At 43.4% G+C, this 24,902-nt stretch overlaps 2 protein-coding genes across 7 annotated transcripts in view; one reads left to right on the top strand and one right to left on the bottom strand.

Moving 5' to 3' along the window:
• Nucleotides 1-21,242, bottom strand: Ppp1r3e (protein phosphatase 1 regulatory subunit 3E). Of its 6 annotated transcripts, none has more exons than XM_058585790.1 (4): nucleotides 20,526-20,651; nucleotides 17,979-18,059; nucleotides 13,993-14,151; nucleotides 1-2,140 (listed from the first exon to the last, which is right to left on the bottom strand). In XM_058585790.1, exons 3-4 carry the CDS (start codon nucleotides 14,036-14,038, stop codon nucleotides 543-545), a joined length of 1,644 nt encoding a protein of 547 aa, XP_058441773.1. In that variant the 5' UTR covers nucleotides 14,039-14,151; nucleotides 17,979-18,059; nucleotides 20,526-20,651; the 3' UTR covers nucleotides 1-542. The 6 variants fall into 6 exon arrangements, 5 of the variants coding, with proteins under 5 accessions (XP_058441773.1, XP_058441772.1, XP_058441774.1 ...); XM_058585789.1 differs by having other exon boundaries at nucleotides 17,979-18,121; nucleotides 20,526-20,646; XR_006856345.2 differs by lacking the exons at nucleotides 1-2,140; nucleotides 13,993-14,151 and adding an exon at nucleotides 17,440-17,726 and having other exon boundaries at nucleotides 17,979-20,224; nucleotides 20,526-21,242.
• Nucleotides 20,886-24,902, top strand: part of Bcl2l2 (BCL2 like 2) — a 13,647-nt gene continuing 9,630 nt past the window's right edge. The window contains exon 1 of the mRNA XM_058585797.1: nucleotides 20,886-20,908. The gene's annotated coding sequence lies outside the window, so the exon portion shown is untranslated. The remainder of the gene's footprint in view (nucleotides 20,909-24,902) is intronic.

The following is a 24,902-nucleotide window of genomic DNA, read 5'->3' on the forward strand; positions in this document are numbered from 1 at the left end:
TTGATATAAGAAGAGAGAATATTTCTGACAAGGCCTGGTACCTATTGAGAATCTTAGCTGCATTATTACAGAATTTGTGCTCAGAGAGGAAGGAAACAGTACAAGACAGCCTTATATTCCAGGGAAAATGGTGGGATTGGTGATTCATTAGAATTATTAATTAAATCAGAATTCTTTACCCCTTCTTTCCAGACCTTCTATGTATGTGTAGCTGAGGTCAGTTTTCTGTAGTACACTATGGGAAAAGAATAGCCTATACAAGAACAGGAGACATTTCCTGGCCCAGGTTCTTGGCCTCCTCTACATGTGGCTAGAGTACTGGATTATTTGCTGATCCAATCCCTGATTTTGTGTACTATGATCATCCTCCCTGGTCCACCCTCAACTTACTACAACCCCATCACCCACTCTGAAGAATACAAAAGCTTTTAAATTCTTTGCCACAAGGTAATTAAAAAAATGTAGTTTCTTTGCTTAAAGTTACTAAAATTTGGTTCATCTTTTAGTAACAGATCTTTTCCTTCCCAAAATCCCTCCCTCGCTCAGTCCTGTATGATCACATAATCCTCCTCCTCCTCATCTTCTTCCTCTTCTTCTTCCTCCTCATCTTCCGGCAGTTCCTCTTCTTCCTCTTCCTCTTCTTCATCTAGACAAACTACCACCTCAGCTGGCTCAGGTAATCGAGAGTCAAACCAATCCAGTACCTGCTGGGTGCTAAGTCTTGATGCCTGACTCAGCTGAGGGATATCAATTTCCCGTAGCTGTTGGTGGGCTGCCCAATACTTCTCCAAAGGTCGTATATCCGGTGGGGGCGGGGGAATTGGTAGAGGTGGTGTCTCAGCCCATTCTTTCAAAGAGCGGGTTGACGGTGGTGTAGGAATTGCTGGATCTTGAAAACTAGGGGCACCAGGTACTGCATTGTCCCGAAACCATTTTAGTTGCCCATGCTTCAAAGCATAGCGTGTGTCACCAAACCACTGAATGATCTCAGGCCGAGGTAAACCAGTGATCTGTTCCAATTTATGGTAATCCTCACGCCGTGCCCATTGGCACTGTAGAAAAAAGGATTTGAGAATAGCCAGCTGCTCTTTGGTTTTACGCTTAGTCTTTCTCTGGCGTTGCATATCTGGGGAAAGGTAGTCTGTGGAGCCAACCCTACCTGGTACTGAGTTATGCCGTAGCCCTTGAGGCCAGGCTGGCTCCAGATGTGGGGGTAGTGCCTGTTCCTTGGGTGAGAGTGACTGTGGGATACAGCCTAGTGACTGGAGGGGTTTAGAGGTGGCAGTAGCTCCATTAGCCAGTACCCGGAAAGAAGAGGAGGTAGAGGAGGAAGAAGGAGTCATACTAGGTGCTGACTCCTCCTTACAACTACTGGCAAGTAATGAGATTGATGGGGGCTTATCCAGAGCATGTGACTGGTGGACAGCTATGGAGTGGTTCCAGGAAGAAGTACCTACACCATGTGAGTGGTCAGGACCACTGCCTGCCAGTTCCTTAGAGAGACCACTGCTTTGAAGATCCTGCCAAAAATCTGATTGGGAGAATGTTCCACTGCCAGGTGTCAAAAGGGACTCCTTTGCTTTCTGGTGACTCAGTGGCAGTGCTGATATATGAGAGAACTCCTCAGGTTCTACCTTCAATCCTTTTATCTGGGGGGGCTCTCTAAAAGTCAGAGGGCCTATTCCAAGATCAACTGGTTCTGGAGGTGGCACTGGAGAAGGTGGCACCTCCTCTGGTGGCCGCCCTGCATGATGAGTAAAAGAGAGAAGGGATTTGAAGTGGAGTTGGTCCCGATGGTATACCACTCGTGCTCGAGTCTCTTCTATTTCTTCAGATGACCAGCTAATGCCACAGCGGAGGCGCTGGGCCATGAACCAAGTCTTGACTTTCTCCATCTGTAGCCCATAACGTAGGCAGAGAAGGGCAATGTCTGCTAGGCTGGGATAGGGAAAGTAGCTGAAGGTTTGTAGCAGGTGTTCATTGCTATCTAGCTCACTGGTCTGGGCTGCTTGGGTCCACACAAGCTGTAGCTCCTCAGAAATTGGAGGAAGGCAGATGAGCCCTGCTGGTGAGCTAGTAACACTGCTGGCCTCTTTATTAGGAGGCATGGTGCGGTCTGATTTGTGCCCTTCAGAGACAGCTGTAATAAGAAGAGAAACAGCTCAATCACTGAGGCTCCTCTTTTGGCACAAAACTCAATTTCTACCAAACTGTTGGATACCAAACAATTAACTTTCTATCTGCATCATGTTGTATTGCTTTTAAAGTGTTTCAACAATTTCTCGTTAATTTTCAGAACCTTGTGGAGTCATCAGAGAGTTGTTACAATTCCCATTTTTTTTAAAGCCCATAGAATTTAAATTATACCAAGTCATATGACTAGTAAGTGTTGTCACCAAGACAGAAAACCCGTCTATAGAGGTTCAAAAGGAAGAGCTTTTTTTTTTTTTGGTGCTGGAGATTGAACCCAGGGGTGCTTAACCACACTGAACCACACCTCAGCCCTTCATATTTTTTGAGACAGGGTCTTACTAAGTTGCTTAGGGTCTTGCTAAATTGCTGAGTCTGGCCTGGAACTTGTTATCCTCCAGAATTGCTGGGGTTACAGGTGTGTACCACTAATGCCCTGTGGAAAGGCTAAAAGTTATTCTTATAAAGCTTTTATCTTTCCAATTCAACTTTGCTTCTGGAAGCTATTCCCCCATCTCTCACCTTCTAAATTCATGGAACAGGTGTCACAAAAGGAGACTCAAAAACAAAAGGAACTATTACTCTCCACCTCCTAACAATGTATGATTACCTCTTGAATGTAGAGATAGGTTGGGAAAATAACTGATGACTATCTGTAAGGTGTAACAGCATTGTCCTCTGCCCAGCCCCCAGCCATTTCTTTTTCTTTCCCTTCCGGGAGCTGGAGTACCTTCAATCCCTACACTCAAACCAGAAACCTTTATTATTATTTTCCATCTCAAGTAGGATAATATAGAGATCTAGGATAAATGGGGCTCACTCACCCTGGGTTTAGGTCTTGTGGAAAAGGGAATGTTTCCTTCCCCAAAAGAGCCTCTTAACAAAGGTTATCCCCTCCCCCAGCCTTTATCTCTTCCTACAGCTCAGCCTCTCTCCTGGGAGCCTGGAGAACTCCTTCCCATACTGGCAACCCCCTCCAGGTTGGGCAAAAGGCCACCTGCTGTATCTTTTCAGTTCAGCTTTCTCCTCAACATCTTGTGGACTGGTTCATTATAAATTGTAGCCAGCTCTTACAAAAGATACCCAGCAGAAGCACTGCTCCCAGGGTTAAGGATGTGGGGACTACAGGGATAGCCCCAATTGTGTTTCATTCCTGAAATACCTGCTCAGGTTATTTCCCAGAAAGTTCTGTTGACAATTTTAATTCATTTCCCTATGTGGACTGAGAGATCCTGTAACACATCACCCTTTCCTCTTAGGAGAATCCCATCTGTATTTATAAATATTACTACTAATCTGTTAGATTTCTACGTAAATGTTACATGATGAACTGAGAAAATAAATATCAAGTCCAAAAGTTACAACAATGCAATATCAGGGATTTTATTTATTATTACTATTATTTTTGAGGTGCTGGGGATTGAACCCAGAGCTCTTGTGTGTGCTGGGCAAGTGCTCTACCACCAAACAACACCCCCAGGCCCATGGACTTTATGATTGAAAAAAATTCAGAAGCATTTTTGCACTTGAGGCCATTTCCTTTAATAATTAAATCTAGCAAATTGAATGCCATGCAAATCTTAAAAGCAGTACAGCTTTAATAGTACCTTATGGGATTAAATGGTGACAGTGTGACATGGTAGGTAAAAACATGAAATACATTTTGGGGAGAGGGGTTAGGGGTATTGGGAATTGAGCCCAGGCCCTTATGCATGCTAATTATGTGCTTTACCACTGAGCTACACCCCAAGCCCAAGAAAAATGAACTGAGTTTAAATCCCAGTTCTACCACTTTTTCTCTATGTAGAATGAGTTTCTACAATTTCTAAAATTTTGGCTATATGAAATTGATAAAAGTTACTGAAATTGTGAGCCTCAGTTTCCTCATATAAAAAAGGAAAACAATGCTGAATGTATGTGAACAGTTAGATATTTTTACCAAGCACCTACTATTGCTAGGCATTATGAATAGAAAGGGGTTAGAGTAACTGTGAAGACCTGGAGGACTGAGGTGTGGCAGTTTTGAGGTTAATTGCCAGCTTAATTACTTCTAGAATGTTGTTTGTCCTTAGGCAAATTATTTAACCACTCTATAAGCCTTATTTTCTCATCAGAAAAAAAGTTATCTACCTGGAAAGTTTTTTGACTAAATTAAAAAAAAAATGCCCTTGACATTATGCCTAGAACAAAGTAAAGGCCCAATAAAGTTGAGCTTTTTAAAATTACTTCAGCTTCATGGGTGACTCTGCTATAAATTAATGCTCCCCTTGGGAAAATGGGGCAAAGACTGTATTCTTTAAAATCATGGTTTTTCATTCTGACTGCAGAATCCAAATTCTAGCTAACAGTGGAGGAAACTACAATTTTAATGATTTTTTTCTTCTTGCAGTCTGAGGATCGAACCTAGGGCCTTACAGATAGGCAAGCAAGCACTGTACCTATGAGCTACATCCCCAGTCCCTATAATTTTACACTTTTTAATATTTTGGAGTTTGGATACAATTTCAGAGTGTATGGTTTTGTGTTTTTTTTTTTTTTTAATGTATGAAAAATCACAGTTTTGGGGAGAATTGCTTCCAAAATTTTAATCCATTTTGAATGCCATATGAATTGCTCCACCTTTCCCCTTCTAGTTTCATCCTAGACACTGCTTTATGGCCAGGGGCCAACTGCTGTTTAGAAATGTGTCCCCCACCCCCAGAAACACCATCAAATCCAAGCTGGAGAATACTTTATGATGGCAATACTTGACATCTTCTTAACTTCTTTTTTGTCCTTTTCCATCAGGACACCCAATTCACACTTTAAATATGAGGAAAATATAGCATAAGTCCCAGGAATAAAGCAGTTTAGTCCTTTGTGAGGATGAGAACTGACATGAGAATATGAGACAGTCACAGTAATAATCCTACAAGGAAGCATTTTGCTTTTTATTATTATTATTATTTTTTTTTTAGTTGTTGATACACCTTTATTTATTTGCTTATTTATATGTGGTGCTGGGAATCGAACCCAGTGCCTCACATGTATAAGGCAAATGCTCTACCTCTGAGCTACAACTCCAGCCCCTGCATTTTGCTTTTATTCTTGTGGTTTGAATACTTCAGATTCTCATAGCATCAGCTTGATATTTAATGTAACATGCATTTAATAACACAAACATCCAGTTTTCATTTACATAAAACTCAAGTTATAGAAGAATTCCTGAAATGAAATGGTGGCTTAAATCAAGGCACAGGTATATGGATGGCAATTCCCTGGAAGAATCTGGCTTTAGACTACAAGGAAACTACCACCAAAGTGGCTCATGAGAATTATAACAAGTTGGGCAGACACTATAGTAATCAAAACCACAATTTAAGCCGGGCACAGTGGCCCATACCTGTAATCCCAGTGGCTCCAGAGACTGAGGCAGAAGGATTGCAAGTTCAAAGCCAACCTCAGCAACAGCAAGGTGCTATGCAACTCTGTGAGACCCTGTCTCTAAATAAGATACAAAATAGGGCTGGGGAATATGGCTCAGTGGTTGAGTGCCTGAGTTCAACTCCCAGCACACCCCGCCCCCTCAAAAAAAAAAAAAATTTAGACTCAATGTAGTATCTATTCTCATGCCTCCATTTTGGATAGAGAAAGGGAAACAAAGCTGGAGAAGGACTCCTAGGGCAGAGGTGTGCTTGTAAGTATCTCTCCTGAATAATCATTACATTTTATTCCTTATTAAACAGACCAGATATGCCCTACTAGTATGTTAAGTCACTAATAAAAAATGCAGAAAGCCCTTCTTTTCCCCTTGGGCTTTTTGCATCCCTGAGCAAATGGCAGAGAATGGGCTGCATTAACTTAAGCTTCAGTGTTCACACAGTCCTAGGAAAAAGGAGGACTTTGGAATTTTCCTGTTGAACATAGGCTTATGGTTAAAGTGGAAGACAGTTAAAGTGGGAAACTAGTTATGATCCTGCTGAATTCCCAAAATCTTTAATCAGAGATTTGAAGTACTACCTAAAAATGTATTTTGGTAGTTTTAAGGACTTTTCGCGATACTTATATGCTTCTTAACTTTTTGGATCATAAGAATCAAATAAAAGTTACAGATCCTTAGAAAGTTAAAATAACTCCTCCCCCAAAATAAACATTCACATACTCAGGGTTCACTGACAGCCAAGAAGTCAGGTTAAGAAATCTCTGCCTTGGGGTTGGGGTTGTGGCTCAGAGGTACAGTCTTGCCTAACATGGTGAGGCACTGGATTCAATCCTCAGCACCACATAAATATAAAATAAATATATTGTGTCCACCTTTAACTAAAAAACAAATATTAAAAAAAAGAACCTCTGCCTTATGTCTTTCCAACTTTAATAAAAGCAGTGGTGGCAAATGCTTAGAGAGAAACAAGCAGCTTGATGTGCATGAACAGGAAAAGATCCACAAGAATTCCACTTGATTTAGAAGGGTCACAGGGTATTCATAGTATCAGCTGGAGAGAGTGAAAAGGGTGTTTAAATGACATACTGAACTTGTAGGTCATTCAACCAATACCCACAAGTTGTAACTGGGTAGTAGAGGTTAGTAGGCTGCTTTTTAGTGCACCAAAATCATTGATTTCATTCAGTCTGCTTGGAACAGCATTGTGACTCCAACAAAACTTCTGTTGCTCAATGTGTGTGTGTGTGTACATATATACATGAGATAATGTAACTAAACATCACATCATATGATGAAAAATACTACATTAAAAACTGTTCCTATATGGTGCATGCCTGTAATCCTTGCAGTTTGGGAAGCTAAAGCAGGAGGATTATAAGTTCAAAGCCAGCTTCAGCAAAAGCGAGGCACTAAGCAACTCAGTGAGTCCCTGCCTCTAAATAAAATACAAAATAGGGCTGGGGATGTGGCTCAGTGCCCCGAGTTCAATCCCCAATACCAACAACAACAAAAAAAAGCAGTTCCTATAGCTGGGCATCCATGTGTAATTCCAGCAAATTGGGAAACTGAGGCAGGAGAATCACAAATTTAAGACCAGCCTCAGCAACTTAGGCCCTAAGCAACTCAGTGAGACTCTGTCAAAATAAAAAATAAAAGGATGTGGTTCAGTGGTTAAGTGCCCCCTAGGTTCAATTCCCAGTACCAAAACAAACAAACAAAAACCCTGTCCTATAAAAAAACTAGGGTCAAGTGGTTTGGAGAGAGATAATAAAAGGAGAGTCTACATTTAAACACTGATAAGTTAGGAGTGGGCAAGACAACTCTAAAAGACTGGATATGAGACAAACATCTCAAAAGTATTCTTCACTTAGATTGCTTCCTAAGTGTCTAATTTCATGTCACTTAAAGAATCCAAAACTGAAAGTCATAGATGATCAAAGTGTTTAGTTCTCATCCCAGACTGCATCCTAGAATTACCTGGGAAAATTAAAAACCAGGCCACTCTTCTCCCTACTCTGATTTAATTAGTCAGGGTTGGGGGCCAGGCGTCCATAGTTTATTATAAAGTTCTCAGGATGCAGCCAGGTTTGAAGAGTCCCTTGTGTAGTTAATACTAGAAAGGTAATTGGGAACTCCAGTCAGCAGACTTTAACACAAAAAAGCCTCAGCACTACACCAAAAGGCCTGTGAAACGAATGTACTTTGAATTATAATAATTAAGATATGTATGCATTATTTTTAAGTTCCCAACTTTTTCAGTTACTGCCGTCTGTCTATTCATATAAAAGGTCTTCAGATGAATGATAAAGGAGGCTCATAGAATAAAAAAGATCTCCTGATTTGGGCCCAAACGGGTCTCAGCTTTAGTCTTCTTTCAGTTTAGAAGTCTCAGACTAGTACGCAACACCAGGAACCTCTGAGGACGCGGACTCTCAGTTTCCTGGTTGGTTTTCTGACTACAGCTGGGCACGGGAGTAAGAAGGGGCAGCTTTTTCTAAACCTTTCATTCCCAAAGGCCACTGCTCCCCAGAAGTAAATTCAGGTTCTGTACGTGTGTTGAGGTAGTCATGGGGATAGGGTGGGAGGGAAGGCCTGGGAAGGAAACGTTTCTCCTATCCTCCATTTCACAAGCTGTCTAGAAGGCTCTGAACTGGGTCAGAGAACAAAAAGTTGCTACACTTGGGATGGTGAGCCCCAGGAGGCAAACGAATCTCAATCCTTTCCTCTCCAAGGGCGTCCCAACCCAACCTTCCCCTCCTCCCTACACACCCCCTTCTCCCCCGTTACAACAGGAGGAATCAAAAAGTCCTGAGAAGAAAGCGGAGAGAATCGGACGACTTCGAACCTACTATTCTCCTCCAGGAGAATGGGGATCTGAGGGTCGGAGATTGTACACCGGCTGGGAAGGGAAGTCCAAGGGGCTGGGGATCACTCACCGCGGTCCAGCCCGGGCGGCGGCTCCCAGCCTCGCACCATGGGCCGGGTGTGGGTGGGTAAGAGGGGAACAGGGCAGGGAGCCTCCAGGTGGGAGTGATGCTGCTGCCCCGTGCGGCCTGCTCCGAGCCCACCCGCGCGGAGGGCCAGGACCTGACTGTCCCCCCCCCACCCCCGCCCCAAGAGCGTCCCTGGCCCTGCCCTCCCAGCTCTAGCGACTAGGAGGCGGGGCGGATGGGTGGGGCGGTGCGAAGGTGGCCTGAGCCCTTATTGGCAGTCGCAGGCGGGCGGGCACCAGCGCAGCGCACTGGGCCGGCCATTGGCTGCGTGGACCTCAGCTGAAGTCTGCAATTGGCTACGTGGACCTCTGCGGGTTAGCTATTGGATGTGTGAGGCAGGGAAGATGTCCCCCGGTACCAGAGTGCTGTGAATGGTACTCTCCACCTATTCGCACTGGACCTTCTGAGTACGAGCCACTTTCCTCCCAGAAATGTCCCTTGCTAAACTGTCTGGACCACCAGCAACTTCCATTTGTTTCCTCCTGCGGGAAGCCCTCCGCAGATCGTAACATCCCCTTACCCGGGGAACATGTGAGCTGTGCCTTCCCCAGCAGAGAGCCCAACCGCCGCCAGCAGCGTTAGCTATAACGAAGTGTGTAAAGCAACAGGGAACTTGTTCTCGAGGTGGGTCAGATGTCTTGCCACCCGAAAAAACGAGCCCAAAGACGGGCCGCTTCCTGGATCAAACTGGCACCAGACAGGTGTTCTCAAGGACGAAGTGCTGGAGCGGTCCCTCTTTGGGACTTACCAAACTCTCAGGCTTCCCTCCCTGTCCTGGTAAAGAAGACCTGGACCTCTGCCTCATATTTGGGTGCCTTGGTTTGCACTATTGAGAGAGGGCTGACAATAAAATGAAGCATTATCCTTTATAGTATGAAATTCTGGGCCAAAATTTATATATTTAGGATTCACCATCTTCTGACTAAAACGTAGAAGCCATAACTTCAGAAGTGACTCATCTATTCTCATATAGGTCTTTGAAAAAGCCCCATCTTGCCTATTTAGGTCATTTAATAGAAAACTTCAGACTTTGCCCTATATTCTCAGACCTCACAATTTCCCTCTCCTTACATGTCTCCCAAAACCAACCACAAAACTACTTTTCGTTCTTCATTGTTCCACTCAGTCTTAGAGCTCTTTCGAGGTTGCCACACATCTTAAACTTACCTGCTTCAGCGCTGAGCTTTATTTTCTATTGCTATCCCCTTCTTTGCCCCTGCCTCCCCAACCCTCCTCATTACATTTGGTAACAATAGCAATTTCTAACAGCCATCCTACTTCCTTCAAACTAACATCTGGCAAAAATATGGGGTAACCAATAGAAAGACATATACACTCATCTTTAAGGCTAGAAACTCTTGATCCCCTGAGGTTTGAGCCAGGATTAGTTGTTGAGAGCCTTAGTCAAAGTGGCCCCAGCAAACTTCCAGCTGATTGGCTCCTCTGCGGTGAAGCTCATTGGGCTATTTCCCGGCCCTTTCAGACTATGGAGCTGCTCATTGGGGGACTCTTTTGGCTCCGCCCATGTGACCCAGCCAATCGGCCTCAAGAGCGGGAAGAGTGCCGGTTGAGGTGCTGGCAGAAAGTGCCCAAGGTGTGCATGCTAAAAATAAAGTTCGTTAGTGCTTGATAAGTGGCTCCTGAATTGTGCCCAGCCAGACTGCGGCAATTAGTGGTATCTAAAAGACTTTCTCCTAAATCACGATTATTTCCGTGATCCATTAGTTCATATGTAATTAAGGGAAAACATTTCAGGTAGCAGCAACTCTCTGTTACTAGTGGAGAGGTCATTCCCTCATAATCCAAGCATTTTATTAGACTGGATTAACTGGGAAGAATTCCTGCTTGTTTGGCTGGAAAGCTAGGCAGAATAGCCTGTGAGAACTAAGCGCCTGATCTGGAGGGTTTGGTAAGTCATTCTGGGCATTGCAGTTCATGGGCCTGGAGTTGTAAAAGGTAGACAACTTTGTCAACTTTCTTTTCTCAAGACACATTCTCAAGAGTCAGGAGTGGCAAGAGAGGGAAGAATTCATTATAGGAAGTCACTCCCCTGATCCAGTTCTGAAGTGCAGACTGAAGCTTCTTTCTTGTGAGTTTCACCCCAATGATTTTTATGCAGGTATTTTTTGTTTTTATTGTTGTTTTTGTAGTGCAAAAACAACAACATGCATGCTATTCAAACACTCTTATCACTGAGCAATCTCCCTAGTCCACCCTGTAGATTTAGAAGACTCAGTGGACAGGGTGGTAAAATGGACAATAGGAAGAGATCTAGACTCTAATAATTGAACTGAGGATTCCACCTTTAGCAAGACAATAACCTCCCAGCTTTTCCAGGAATTTGTGCTGAAGAATGAGGACTCATGTCATCCTCAATATAGAGATGTTAATGTCCATCTTCCAAGGCACTGGAGGAGACCCAACAATCTGTTAATGAGGCTGTTAGTTTTTGTAAAATTTTAAATATATTTAAACTGTAATTAAGATTGATGTCTCAAAGCCAGGTGTTGTAGTACACACCTGTAACCACAGAGACTGGGAGGCTGAGGCAGGAGGATTGCAAGTTCTAGGCCAGCCTCAGAAACTTAGTAAGGCTTTAAGCAACTTAGTGAGATCCTTTCTCAAAACAAAAAATAAAAAGAGCTGGGGATACGGCTCATCAATGGTTATGCACCACTGGGTTCAACCCATGGTACCAAAAAATAAAGATTGATGTCTTTTTCCTTTCTGACTTCCCCTGCATCACATTTCCCCTTTTGTTAGTTGGCAGTAGAGAAGCCATGGACATTTGGGGATTGGCTAAGGAAGCTGAGTTGGGGATACACTTTGGGTTTAGCTGGTATATAACATGGTTTGTAGTTGCTTTTGTGAATAAATTATCTGCGTGTAGATATAGTACTATAGACTGAACTGTGTACCCACTAAGCTCATGTTAAAGTAGTAACCTCCAGTGCCTCAGAATGTAACTATTTGAAGATAAGATCTTTAAAAATAAGTTAAAATGAAGTCTTTAGGGTAGGTTCTAATACAATATGACTGTTGCCCAGAAGAGGAAATTTAGACATAGAAATGTCTAAATGTCTAATAAATTAAGTATCTGATTTTCTTTTAAAATTGGGAGCCATCTCACCACAAAGCCATAAAAAGCTAATTTTGGCTTTACTATAAATTACTGCAAATTCTGAACCTGCTTGGAATGCCTGCCTGTGCCTTGAACTCACCCATGCCTGGCTCTCTGACCAGATAGCAGCCTTCTCTGAAACTTTAGTGACGTCTCATAAATATTGGCCTTCCCTGGCCAGATAACGACCCTTTCTGAGGCTCTAATGACCCTCATAAATTCTGATGTTGGGGCCAGCAAAACTATCATTTGTGTTATACTCATCAGAGTTTTGTTATCTGTAACCCCCCTTTGTGTAACTTGCTGGGCTATAAAGCTGGGCTGCAGGAAAGCTGCAGCTGCTATCTTGTTCCCGCGGTTTTGGGTGGGAGAGGCAGCCCAGCCGGTCGAAACAATAAGCTTGCTTTAATTTGATTTTATTTGGAGTAAGTGGTCTTTTCTTGCATCTTGGTGTAACATATGCACAGAGGAAAGATCACATGAAGATGTATGGAAGAGGGCTATCTTCAAGCCAACGAAAGAGGCCTCAGAATAATATCAATACCTTGATGTTGGACTCCTAATCTCCAGAACTGAGGCAACAGATTTCTGTTTAAGCCACTCAGTCTGTGCTGTTTCATTACAGCAGTCCTAGAAAACTAATACATAGCTTCCAAGAATAATGTCATCAATTCAAAGACTCAATTAGTCATTGCAAATTTAAAATACTCCAAAATCTTACATCATATTTCTGAAAGAAAGTTTGAAAAATCCTAAAGGTTTTTGTAACAGTCATTTATAGCTAGGCATGGTGGTTGTAATCCCAACTACTAGGGAGACTGAGGCAGAAAGATTCAAGTTCGAGGTTCCCTGGGCAATTCAGCAAGACCCTGTTTTCAAAAATAAAAAAAGATCCTGAGATGTAGCTCAATGGTAGAGTGCCCCTGGGTTCAATCCCCAGTGCTGGAAAAAAAAATTTAAAAACAACAAAAACCCCACAAAGTGTGCTAAGAAGACTGAATTTTCTTTTTCCTTTTTTTTCCCTTCCCAATACTGGGGAGTTACCTAGGGACTTCTGCATGCTAGGCAAATACTGTACCTCTGAGTTACAGCCCCAATCCTTTTTATTTTACTTATTTTTGTTGTACTAGTGATTAAACCCAGGGACACTCTACTACTAATGTGCTACACTCACAGCTCTTTCCCTTTTTTTTTTGACCGGGCCTTGCTAAATTGTCCAGGATGACCTCGAATTTTCAATCCTCCTGCCTCAGCTTCCCAAGTAGCTGGGATTACAGGCATATGCCACTGCACCTAGCTTCTTTATAGGAAACTTTATATAATAATGATATGAGCTGGGCACATAACCTGTAAGTGGCACATACCTGTAATCCCAGTGGCTTGGGAGGCTGAGGCAGAAGGATTTCAAGCCTTAGCAATTTAGCGAGGCCCTAAGCAACTCAATGAGACCCTGTCTCTAAATAACATACAAATAAGGGTTGGGGATGTGGTTCAATGTCCCTGGGTTCATTCCCCAGAATCGGATTAAAAAAAAAAAAAAGATTTGAAAAGGCTATTAAAGAGTGTGTATCTCAAAAAAAGAATTATAGAAAAAATTGTATAGGTTTGCCAGGCAGATAATTTTTTGGCAGATTTTTAAAAATTCCAATTTCTTGAGATCTTTTCTCATTTAAAAAATACTCACACAAGTCTTTTTTAAATTAGAAATTTGTGATTTTGCATTTACTTTTTCTTAAAAGGGGCTCCAAAAAAATTGTATCCTCAGGCATCCAGAAAACTGAAATCTATCCCTGGTACTATCCAAATGGATATGGTGAGTTTCTATCCCAATTAGGGGAACTGTGCTCCAGCATTCTGTATCTTGACTTCTAGAAAATACTAAAGTAACATGTTACAGGAAGCAAGAGGGCTAACTAGACAGAAGTATGAGTATTAAGAATTTGGGGTATGGGCTGGGGTTGTGGCTCAGTGGTAGAGTGCTTGCCTAGTGCGTGCGAGGCCCTGGGTTCGATCCTCAGCACCATATAAAAATAAATAAATGAAAAACAAAGGTATTGTGTACAACTAAAAGAAATTAAAAAAAAAAAAAAAAGAATTTGGGGTAGACTTAGATTAGCAAAGGCTGCATTGAAGTTGTTTGTGAAAGAAGGGGGTTCAGACAAATCTATTGCTAAATTAGGATGTCAGACATCTGGAAAAGAGGTCAGGGCCACAGAGCCCCTAGGCAATAGGTTATGGAGAGAACCCCTGAACAGCTCCACACTCACCTCTCCTTGGGTGCCTGCTCCTCATGCTGACTCTTCCCTTCAACATATCTGGTTTCACTTACAATACCCAAGAAAGAGTAGGTGCTCTGCAGTGACATCACAACTTGGCCATTATGATGTAATGAGGAGGCATCTGATTATGCTCCAGCTGGTGCTTCCCTATGAGGAACATTGTTGTCTCATTACCTTGTGAGTAACTGGATTCTTCCATCATTCAGGTGATGTGGGAGTCAATCCTGTTAGAACTTGATCTTTTGTGCAAGTACTTTGATATTTATTTTTATCATTCCATTATGGGTCAGACAGAGGTTCTTGCTTTTCTACATATTTCTCATCCTTTATTTTTGGGTTGCCCTTGATAAGCAAAGGGATTTAATCTCCCCTTTCAATATTTAAGGAGCAGAATACAACACAGATGGCTTCTTAAGGAAGAAGATCCCCAACTCAATAGGAAATAGGGCTTTTCCCAATCTGTTCCCTTTAAACGCACCAGCAGCTGGTGCTGGGTGTCAGCTAGGCCCTGGTGACTTTCTCACCATGCCAAATGGTGGTGGGATCCTGTTGGGCTATCTTATACCAGGGCTGCCCAACTCCTCCATATCTCCTTCCCATACAACTTATACAGAGCCTATTCTTCAGCAGAATAGGAATAGAATTTTAAGAAATGAAATGACTTTTAAGAAATGAAAGTAATTTGGAGGGGGTTTTCAGGGAGGGAATCTTGTTCTGAATCCCTTGCTATCTCAGTCCAAAACAAAAAATACTTCCAAGTACCTCATATTTTATTTTCAGATTTCAACTTTATTTCAAATATGAAGTTTTGTACCCAGAAGGAATGGCAACTGCATGAGGAATTTGAAATGAGGCACAATACTACTGGAATGGGTTTGGGGGAAACTCTGAGAGGACCTGGTGAGAACATTAGTTTTGGGGGGATTTGCATAGCAAATTTTCATTCTTTCCCTGGGTTTGCTATTCAATAGGTGGACTATTCAGTCTCAAGGTCAGTGCTCTTTGGCAGTATCTCCAAAAGAATTCCCAAAGTTGGGAAACAATCCTTTGTTTTTCTTTATGCTTGGAAGAGGAAGGGAATGGAAACTAGTAGGAAAAAAAATAAAACATTGTTATCTCTTATGAAAAATCTTGGGGCTGTTCCTCAGTCAGGGTGTGTGTGTGTGTATACACACACACATATACATATACATACGTATTATTTTTTGAGACAGGGTTTCACTAAGTAGCTTAGGGCCTTCTCAGTTGTTGAGACTGGTTTTGAACTTGTGATCCTCCTGCCTCAGCATTCCGAGCTGCTAGGATGTGTACCACCACAGGTGTGTGCCACCACACCTAACTCAGCCTGGTAATATAGTCAGGAAGCTGAGTTAAGCCCATTTTCAGTCACACAAATTATCTGATCCTGATGAGGTTAGTTCTCATCTCTGGACCTGTGTGCTCCTCTGTAAAGAAGCCTCAACCTAATGGTTTCTAAGATAAGCCTTTCAGGTCTCTGATGTTATAACCTGTATTAACAAGATCCAAAGGAACTCCAGAGAAACACAGGAGTTAGAAGCAAGGAAATGTGGGAATTAGACTTTCACAACTCTATGAAAAAAGTTGATCAGATAGGGCTTATTATGTAGAGAAGTGATGAACTACAATCATAAAGAGAAACAAAGGAACAGAAGAAGGCTATAGGACAAGTGTAGGACAATTTCTGAGTTCTGGATGAGAAAAGAGACACAGTGTTCCTTCCTAGAGGGTTGCTTAAGGATCAACTCCCTGACTTCTCTTGTGGCTCTTCCTAGTTCATGGCTACCATGTTATATTCCAAATTGTTCCTATTCATAAACCATCAGTTTTTAGAGTCTTCACCATAATTGCTTAATGCATAACATATAATAGGGCCCCTGCCCCATGAAAGATTCAGTCAAACTTTCCCATGTCACTAGCTAGGAAAAGTCACAGGTTGCAGCAGTCTAGGTGTACCCTTCTGTGCTTACCCTCCTGTGTAAGAAATATGGATGGGACTTGATGGAAAGGGGATATGGCCTAATATTGGTAGCTCAACCCAAGGTGAGGAAAAGCCAGGCTACAGGGACATATCCTGGAGCAGTAGTACATACCAAAAGCATCTGGGTAGGAAATCTCTTCAGAGAATCTCAAAAGGACCAGGCATACAAAAGTCTCTCAAGGTATTTGTTTCTTCCCTATTTTACAAGGCTTGGTGGTACTATTAGTTGTTTAAGTCCACATTTAAAATATGAAGCACCCATTATGCATGTGTGCAAGGAGGCTCAGCCCAGGCCCCCATCTTGGGGCAACAATGGGGAAAACTGTCAGCTTACTCCCAAGCCCTGCAACAGTTTAATATGGGAAGAACTGGAAGATTCTCATTATTCTTTTTTTTTTTTTCGTTGTGGTGCTGGGGATTGAACCCAGGGCCTTGGTGCATGTGAGGCAAGCACTCTACCGACTGAGTTATATCTCCAGCTCCAGATTCACATGTTATTCTGTAAAGCTGAGAACAGGACTATGACTGAGCCACTAATTCTTTCAGAGAAAGAGCTCAGGGGATTAGGATTATCCCTAGTTCCTTTTCTCTGATCAAAGTTGGCATTTTATCCACTTAGTAATACTAGAGATCCCAGTGAGCCCAGGCCCACACCCTAGCTAAGGACCTTTCTAATGGAAACACCAGGGAATTGACCTTCAAGGATAGTGGGAAAGGAGAGGTGGTGGCACATTAACAAGTATGGAGGATTGGCGACAGCCAATGTACAAGAGAATCCCAATGTATAGAAAGGCTGGAGTATGAACAGGTTTCCAACTTTTCTAGCACACAGATGGATGGGCCCTTGTTGATCCTGCAGATCTGGCATAGGAGATAGCAGCAAATTCCTGGGAGGAACAGATGAAACCTAGGGCTCTTAATATCTTCTCCAAGTCAGTTCAGGGAAATGGGAAGATGGGAAAGCAGAGCACAATCAGGAATTATGCTTTTTTCTTATTAAGAGATGACATAGCAATATTTTTAATTTTGTCATTTTTAAAGAATAAGAATGCAGGGAACGGGTTGTGGCTCAGTGGTAGAGCACTTGCCTAGCATGCATGAGGCACTGGGTTCATCCCCAGCACCACATAAAAACTACAACTAAAAAAAAAATAAGAATGCAATATCATGGTTATGCACATGGGCTCTGCAGATTTCTTGGGTTCACAATTCATGTACTAGCTGTCTGGTTTTTTTTTTGTACTAGGGATTGAATCCAGGAGCACTTTACCACTGATCTATATCCCCTGTCCTTTTTATTTTAAAACAGGGTCTCATTAAATTTCAGAGGCTAGCCTTGAATGTGCAATCCTCCTGTTTCAGCCTCCTGAGTCACTGGGATTATGGAGTGTGCCACTGCACCCTGCATAGCTGTGAGATCTTGAACAAGACTAGAGTTTCTCCAGGGCTTATCTTTAATAGAAGAGGAATAATGATACTGATACTCAGGATTATTTTGAGCATGCACATAAAACAGATTTTAGCAGATAAATGTTAAGAAAATGGGCTATTACTACTATTAATATGATATAACGGTAACACATACAAGTCAGGCAAGACATTATTAGAAAATGAACCTCAACCCAGACTTCCTGGGTTCTCACTGATGACTAAACCGTGCATTGCTTGGTGACTTCCAGTAATTTCTTTCTTCACTTTGCTGGAACTCTGACCTGAGGTTGACCTACAAGATACATGAAATTCTTTTTTCCCCCACAAGATTATGATGATTTGCTTGAGTAAAGATCCAGAGTTCCTTTCTTGCCTCAAAGGATTAAGGCTGTGAACAGTAAAAGCATTTAAACAAATCCCATATTTTATTCTGAATACATGTGTGGGCACATGTACATGCCCCCTTCACTCAGAGTCACAGAATAAGGGGAGACAGAAGTTTTTGAAAAATTAGTAATGAAAAAGGATGTGGGAAGCTGGTTACCTTAAAGCTCCTTGTTCATCTGTAACAACAGGAACTGCTTCTTTCCCCTTTTCTCCCTTTAGAAGACTGTCAAGAAGGAGCCTGAGGGAGGAAGGTGGATCAACCATGGTCTTGGAGAAAAGGAAGTAGACTCTCTACCCCTTCTGGAGGAAGAAGGAATAGCAGAGATCAACTAAGAATGAAGAGGGAAAGGGAGAAAATATAGGTAAATGACCTAGAATAAAAGTAAATACCTTACATGTTCAAAGAAAAAAAAAAGTGATGAAAAGGGAGAGGAACAAGAAAAAAAGCAAAAAGCAAAGAGGTTAGGTATAGGGTAAGAGGAAAGGAAACTAAGCAACCAGGAAAGAAATAACTCCCATGTTAAGGTTAACCAAGAGAGACATGAATGGGAATGGGTAGAAGAGTCAGCTTTCCCATTTCACTGGCTCAGAATATGGATAAGACTGCCATTTTCTGGTGTCATTTGTCAAGTTGCTCTCATTCTTGATGTTTTCCATTCTTTATTCTCAAGAGAGATCCTGGCATTGTTTCCTTTCATTTGGGGGCTCTCAATCATATTCCCAACTCAGATATACCTCCCCAAAGCTGTCTCAGAGCATCCAGGCTGGAAATCTCTGGAGGCAAGAGCAAAAAGCAAGGGGCAGTAGATGTGCCATGGTTGGGAAGACGCTACGGGGTGATTGTGGAATACTTTCTGGGTTCTGAAACATTCTTGCCCAAAACTGGAGGACCCCTCCTCAGCCACAACCATAAGCTCAGGGTTTGTCTCCTGAACTATAGTAAAAAGTTGAAAAATGTGGCTTCTAATCTACACTATACAATGCAGATGATAAAATGTCAAACAAAATGGAGCTGTAAAAGAACTACATAAACCAAATCCAATTTCCCAAGAAGCAAAGTGGGGCCCAAAGAAGTACAACTTGCTTAAAGTTGTACAGCCAGTCAGTGACTTCTTTTTCTTCTAAACCAGAAGCAGCAAATCAGAATAGTGATTTTTTGATTCACTGTTCCTTGACAACAGTCCATAAAGTGCTTAGAGGTTATTAAAAGGTACCCAGAAATATAAGGCTGACATTTTTCTGGAAGCCCCTGAGTAAATCAACACCTTAGGTGCCCCATTATTGGGCTACAAGGACAGGCTGGGGTTGCTTTTGCCTCAATTATAATCCGGAATTTGCCTGGAGGACGGAGAAAATAGTTCTACCTGTCATCATTCCCCAGCCAATACATGAAAATTTTAGGGAGGAACTGTCGGGTGATAAGGGAATCCTGTCATGCCAGGGTCCAGAAGGAGCAATGGCCAAGTTCCTAGGATTAAGCAAGGCAATTATAGCTGAGATAAAACTAGGATGGGCAAACTGAGGGACCTGAGGTGGCAAAGGCCAAAAAACCGAAATAAACCAGCAATCCGTTGACTTCAAATGGGATGGATTATTTCACACGTCACACCTCCTCAATCCATAATGCCTCCTCAAACCCAAAGACTTTCCTAACATTTGACTGCCTAGGCCTGCAACTCACTCTCTCCCAGTGACCATTCAGCAAAGAGGCTACCATCATCCCCCTTCTTTAGCTTTCTTCTAATCCCTCTGGTTTCCTTTCTCCCTTGCCTTGGGTTCTTTTCACTCACATCCAGCCAGCATTTTCCACCTCGAGTTCCCCAAACCTTGTTGATTTCTCCCACGTTCCTCGCCCTCCCCCACCTGACTGGGACCTCTCCCGGTCAATCTAAGTTTCTCCCACTCCTCCCACCACATTGGTTTTCCCCTGCCCCCCAGGTGCCTTAGTTTTTTTCTGCCACGGGCTGCGGAAGTCTTGTCTTAGATAAAGTGGATCCAGCCCTGGGGCTCCGGGGCTCCGGCACTGCCCGGATGCTCGGGCCCACGCAGAGCATAGTCACGGCCGCCGTTGTTGTCCCAGAACTCGCGACCGGTCACACGGTAGCGTAGCGCGAAGAGCAGGGCGCCCCCAATGGGCGGCGCTGGAAGACGGAAGGCGAAACGATCTGCTCGCGGAGGGGGCGGGGCCGGACCGGCGTAAGCGGCGAGCGCTTCGCGCTGGCTTCTCCAGCCGTCGGCGCTCCAGCGCACGCTAACGCGCTTCTCGTAGGCCAGGTCCAGCACGCGCGCGCTCCCAGCCACGCCCAGTGGGCCCGCCTCAGCGCGCTCCAAGCAGATGCGCTGCGCCTGTAAGCGGGCGGCGAAGCCGGGCTCGCTGGCCGGCTCTAGGGCTGCGCGCGCCTCCTGTGGGAGTGGAAAAAAAGGACAGGGAGGAGGGAGCACGGGGCGGGGAGTGGGAAGAGAAGGAGGCGGGGTCAGAGCGGGACACTGGACCAATCAGAGGCCGACGCGACGTCCGGGACAGCAGAGTGGGGCCCAGCTGAAGAGTGGCCTAGAGTCCTAAGCGAATGGACCTCAAAAGGGCTAAACAGGCGCAAGCCTATGGTTGGGGATGGGTGTGTTCCTTGACAAATCCACTCTCGTACGACCGCCGCAGCCGATAGGGACAGGTCCCGGGGAGTGGGGACGTGCCCCGGCCGCCTACCTGGAGGCTTCGGGAGCGCGGCTGACAAGGCGCGAAGTGGCGGAGGGCGTCTCTTTGCAGCTGGATCTGCACGTGGCGGGGTACCCGGGGCAGCTCTCCGGGGCGGAAGCGGCGCACCGCGGCCAGCTCCAGCCCCAGCGCGTCAGCGAAACGCACTCTCTTGCGGGTGTCCGGGCTTCGGCTGCGGGGTGCCCGGGCCCCGCCGCCTCCGGCGGGTGCGGAACGGGCCCGGCGACCCCGACTCGGAGCGTGAGCGCGGGATCGGGCCCCCAGACGCGTCCCGCCCTCGGCTGGCTCCTCCTCCGGCTCCTCCTCGAGGCTGGGCCGCTGGCTGCGGTAGTAGGCGCGCTCGGTCAGCGCAGCTATAAAGCTCAGGTTGCGGGGTATGTCGGTGCGGGGGGGCCGCTCGCCGGACATGTTATCTCCCGCACCAGCGGGGCTGGTCTGCAGCACCCCGGGGCTGCCTTCCCTTCCTTTTGCCCGCTTGCCCTGCGTCCTCACAGAAGTCACCTGGGCCCACTTCAGATTCCCCTAGCCGTTGCGTACTCTCCTTGCTGTCACCTCCGGGATCCTCCACCTCCCGTTGCTCTGCATGGTCTCCGTAACCACCTTTCCCTCTCTCTGACCGTCAGCTCCCAGGGTTTTGGACTGTCACATCCTTCCTCCTATGAGATGTGTGCTCTGAGCGTGCGCTCCACGACGCTCACCCTTGGGTTCTGCGGGCCTCAGTCCCGGACCCCGCCCCCGCCCCCTACCCTCTGACAGGTGGCTTGGTATCAGTCTTAACTGCTGCACCAGGGGGCGGGGACTCCATCCTTTTGATCCCAAGTGAAGCCACCAAGCCCCTTAAAAAAAAAAATCCTCAACCTTTCTGGCACGGAAAGGGTTAATACAGGAACGAAAAGGTAACCTTTCATTATTTTGAAGGTTCAAAACACCCAGAGTGTGACTGTCTTCAGGTCTCACTTTTTTTTTTCTTTTGCCCAGGCGTGGGAGGGGGGTGATAGTGGGTGCAAAGGAGGGAAAATCATGAACACTAGATAGAATTTCAAATACAGGGTATGACATTGCACTCAAAAGGATTGGTGGTTAACCCAGTGGAAAGAGGCTGGAACTGAGCAGTGGGAAAAACCTACAGCCTAGTCCCAGGTCTGGGACTGTTTAGCTTTGTGACCTTGAGCAAGACACAACTTCTCTGAACCTCTGTTTTCTCACCTCTGAAAAAGTGGGTTAAAATTCTGATTTTCTAAAATTTGTTTTGATACTAGGGTTTCAACCTAGTATCGAGCCATTCCCCCCAGCACTTATTTTTAATTTTGAGACAGAGTCTCATTAAGTTTCTGAGGGCCTTACTAAATTACTGAGGCTGGTCTCAAACTTATGATCCTCCTGTCTCAGCTAAGTCACTAGGATTACAGGCTTACACCACCACACTTAGCTTAGAGTTTTGATCTCTAACCCAACTGTAAACTCTTTGAGGAAACACACTGTATGATTTATGATCAGTTTAGCACATGGTAAGTCATCAAAGTATTAAATGAGTGAGCACAGAATAACTCTTGGAGCTGGGACTGTAGGGTTCTAGTTCCAGTGGGAGCTCACTGGACTGAAGGTTGTAGCATTGGCTTTTTCTCCTTTTATTCTCCCCTATGTTAGTGAAAAAAAACATGTGAAGTGTATTTATTTTTTTTTCTAACTTCCCTACTGATCTTATGTAGCACGATGTGCTATGTACTGTTTTGAGAGTTTTACAAATATTAACTTACAAAATACAATCATCATAGGAATAGGGAGTACTATTAGGCCTATTTTACAGGTAAGTTTATCAAGGGAGAGAAGGGTTAGGACCCTTCCCCAAGGACACAGAGTTAATAATTGGGGATCTGGAATTGGAACCTCAGCAGTCCATTTCTAGAATTCACTTTCTTTCCATTTTGTTATACAAAATTGAAACATTTAATGATAATGTTAACATCTTTAGAATATTAAAATAGGAAATGTTAGAGTGGAAATAAAATATCTAAATTTAGAACAGCAGGTAGTTTGAAAAATTACAACCCCTAGGTTGGAAATAAACAGTGAAACATGCTATCTTACTATCTACAATTCATGCCTGTTGCATTTTCACACCAGTATCATCCATAGTAATGCTATTTAGTCAGAACTTGTTTTTAAAACCATATTGAGTTTTATGTTCTTATTTTACACATACATATTAAATCTATGAACATATTTTCTTCATATCTTATGACATAAAATAATCATATGCTAATTAAGGTTACAGTCAAGCAGTATAAAAGGATTTTCCTTGCTTTGGTAAAACAATGTGTCATTGAAATAAAATAGATGAAGGTCAGCCTTTGTGACCTCAGGTTTTTCTGGCAAAGGCTTTGTTGCTTTGTGCTATACCTTGGCTCTGCAGTGTTTGTCTGAGAAGATACTTGAGATACATAGCTTTGGACCGGGTATAAGTTATAGCTCTGTTTTGCTGGTAGCTCAGATTGACACTGAATCTTTATTCCAAATCAAATATCTTTTTCCTTCTTTCCTTTCTTTCTTTGTGTGTGTTGTACTGTGGACTGAATCCAGAACCTTGTACTAGTAGGCAAGTGCTCTATCACTGAGCTTATATCCCCAGACCTTTTTATTTTATTTTAAGACAGGTTCTCTCTGAGTTGCCAAGGCTGATCTCCAACTTGTGAGATCTCCTGCCTCCTACTCCCAAGTGGATAGGATTACAGGCATGCATCACTGTGTCCTGCTCAGTTTTTCTTTCTTATGCAGCTACTGCAGCAGTCTTCAAATGTCTGGCTGGGATTATTCAATAATTGGCCAGAGGTGTCAATTGATTCATTCAGTCAACGTTTACTGGAGGCCTATTTGGCCACAAGGACACAAAAGTGAATAAACGTCAGTAGTTCTAGCTCTTGAGGCTTATAAATAAAAAAGGCAAATATATTTGGACACTTAAGACATTTACTTGAAATTAAAAACTGGTGATTTATCACAAGTAATTGTCTTAGAAGAAACCAGGATTGCAAATAGAGGACTTAACTAGGTTAGCCTGAAAAGAAGTGGGCAGTCTTCCTGGTGGCAGCTAGAAGAATCAGCTCAAGAGCAAAGAAGAAAGGAGCATGGTTGAAAGAGAAAGCTATAAAGAAGTGGATTTGGTTGTACATTCAGAATGGAATAGAGAATTAAGTGTGGTACCAGCCATGGTAGTGCATACCACTAATCCTAGCTATTTGAGTGAAGCAGAAGGACTGCAAGCTTGAGGCCAACCTCCACAAAAGGAAAAACAAAGAGAATTGAGTGTGGTCTTGTAAATAGTGTGGATTCTGTCAGAATAACATTGACTACTTGAAAGGGAAGAGATGATCTTGAGGTCAGACAGATTTAGGTTAAGTGGCAGTTTCTTTCCTTATTAGTATATGGCTTTGGGCAAATTACTCAACCTTTCCAAGCTTCAATTTCCTCATCTGTAGAAAGGATAAAATAGCATAAGGGTTGATGTGAGGATAATTTTTATTTTATTTTATTTTATTTATTTATTTATTTATTTTTGTGCTACTGGGCATTGAACCTAGAGCCTACAAGCAGTGTACCATAGAGCTATATCTCCAACTTTTTTTTTTTTTTTTTTTTAATTTTGAGACAGGATCTCACTTAAATTGCCCAGGCTTTCCCTTGAAATTGCAGTCTTCCTGCCTTAGCCTCCCAAGTAGCTGGGATCACAAGCATGTATCACAGCACCTGATTAGAATAAACTATTACACATATAAAGAAAGCACTGAGCACCTGGTAAGCCCTTACAATATGTTAGTTACTATTATTGTTATACAGAGGACTTTGCTTCTTTCTTGACCGTAAGAACAGGTGAGAGCATCAAGGATTGGATTGGAGGTAGATGCAAAGGGTGTGGATTCTGTCAGAATAAATGGAAAAGAACCAAAGGAAAGTAGAATTGGACTGCCACTTTCTGGCCTTTGGCTGGGGCTCTCTCCAAATGGAGTTGTGGAATTGTCAACTCCAAGAGCCCTGGGTGGCCTTGGAGTCGAAAGCTTGTGAGCGCCCTCATGTAGATCATTTGTGGTGAAACTGCTTCATGTCTTGTGAACTGCCCTTTATAAATGTATTGCCATTTATAAATAATATACATATATGTAATCTAGAAAGATAAACATTAACCTTATCATTGGCAACCTACAGTGAGGGAGGTGGAATTGGACAGGTACATGTGTGTGTGTATAGCTGAGTACTTGTATTTGATTACTCTCTATCTCTCTATTGTTTGATTTTTTTTTTCCCCATGAGAATGGGTTCATGTGCTGGATAAAAAAAAAAAAAGATTAAAAGGAAATCAATCTGGGGCTGGGG

This window comes from Marmota monax, unplaced genomic scaffold, assembly GCF_021218885.2.
Source record: "Marmota monax isolate L192 unplaced genomic scaffold, Marmota_monax_Labrador192_F-V1.1 WCK01_AAM20220418_F8-fsc00079, whole genome shotgun sequence".
Lineage (NCBI taxonomy): Eukaryota > Metazoa > Chordata > Mammalia > Rodentia > Sciuridae > Marmota > Marmota monax.

What these genes read in the sequence shown, in the direction of transcription:
- Ppp1r3e (XM_058585790.1), bottom strand. Translation starts at nt 14,038, where the DNA reads ATGTTGAAGGGAAGAGTCAGCATGAGGAGCAGGCACCCAAGGAGAG. An exon ending in GAGCAGGCACCCAAGGAGAG is followed by an intron (nt 2,141 to 13,992) that starts GTGAGTGTGGAG and finishes TTCTTATTACAG; the next exon opens with CTGTCTCTGAAGGGCACAAA.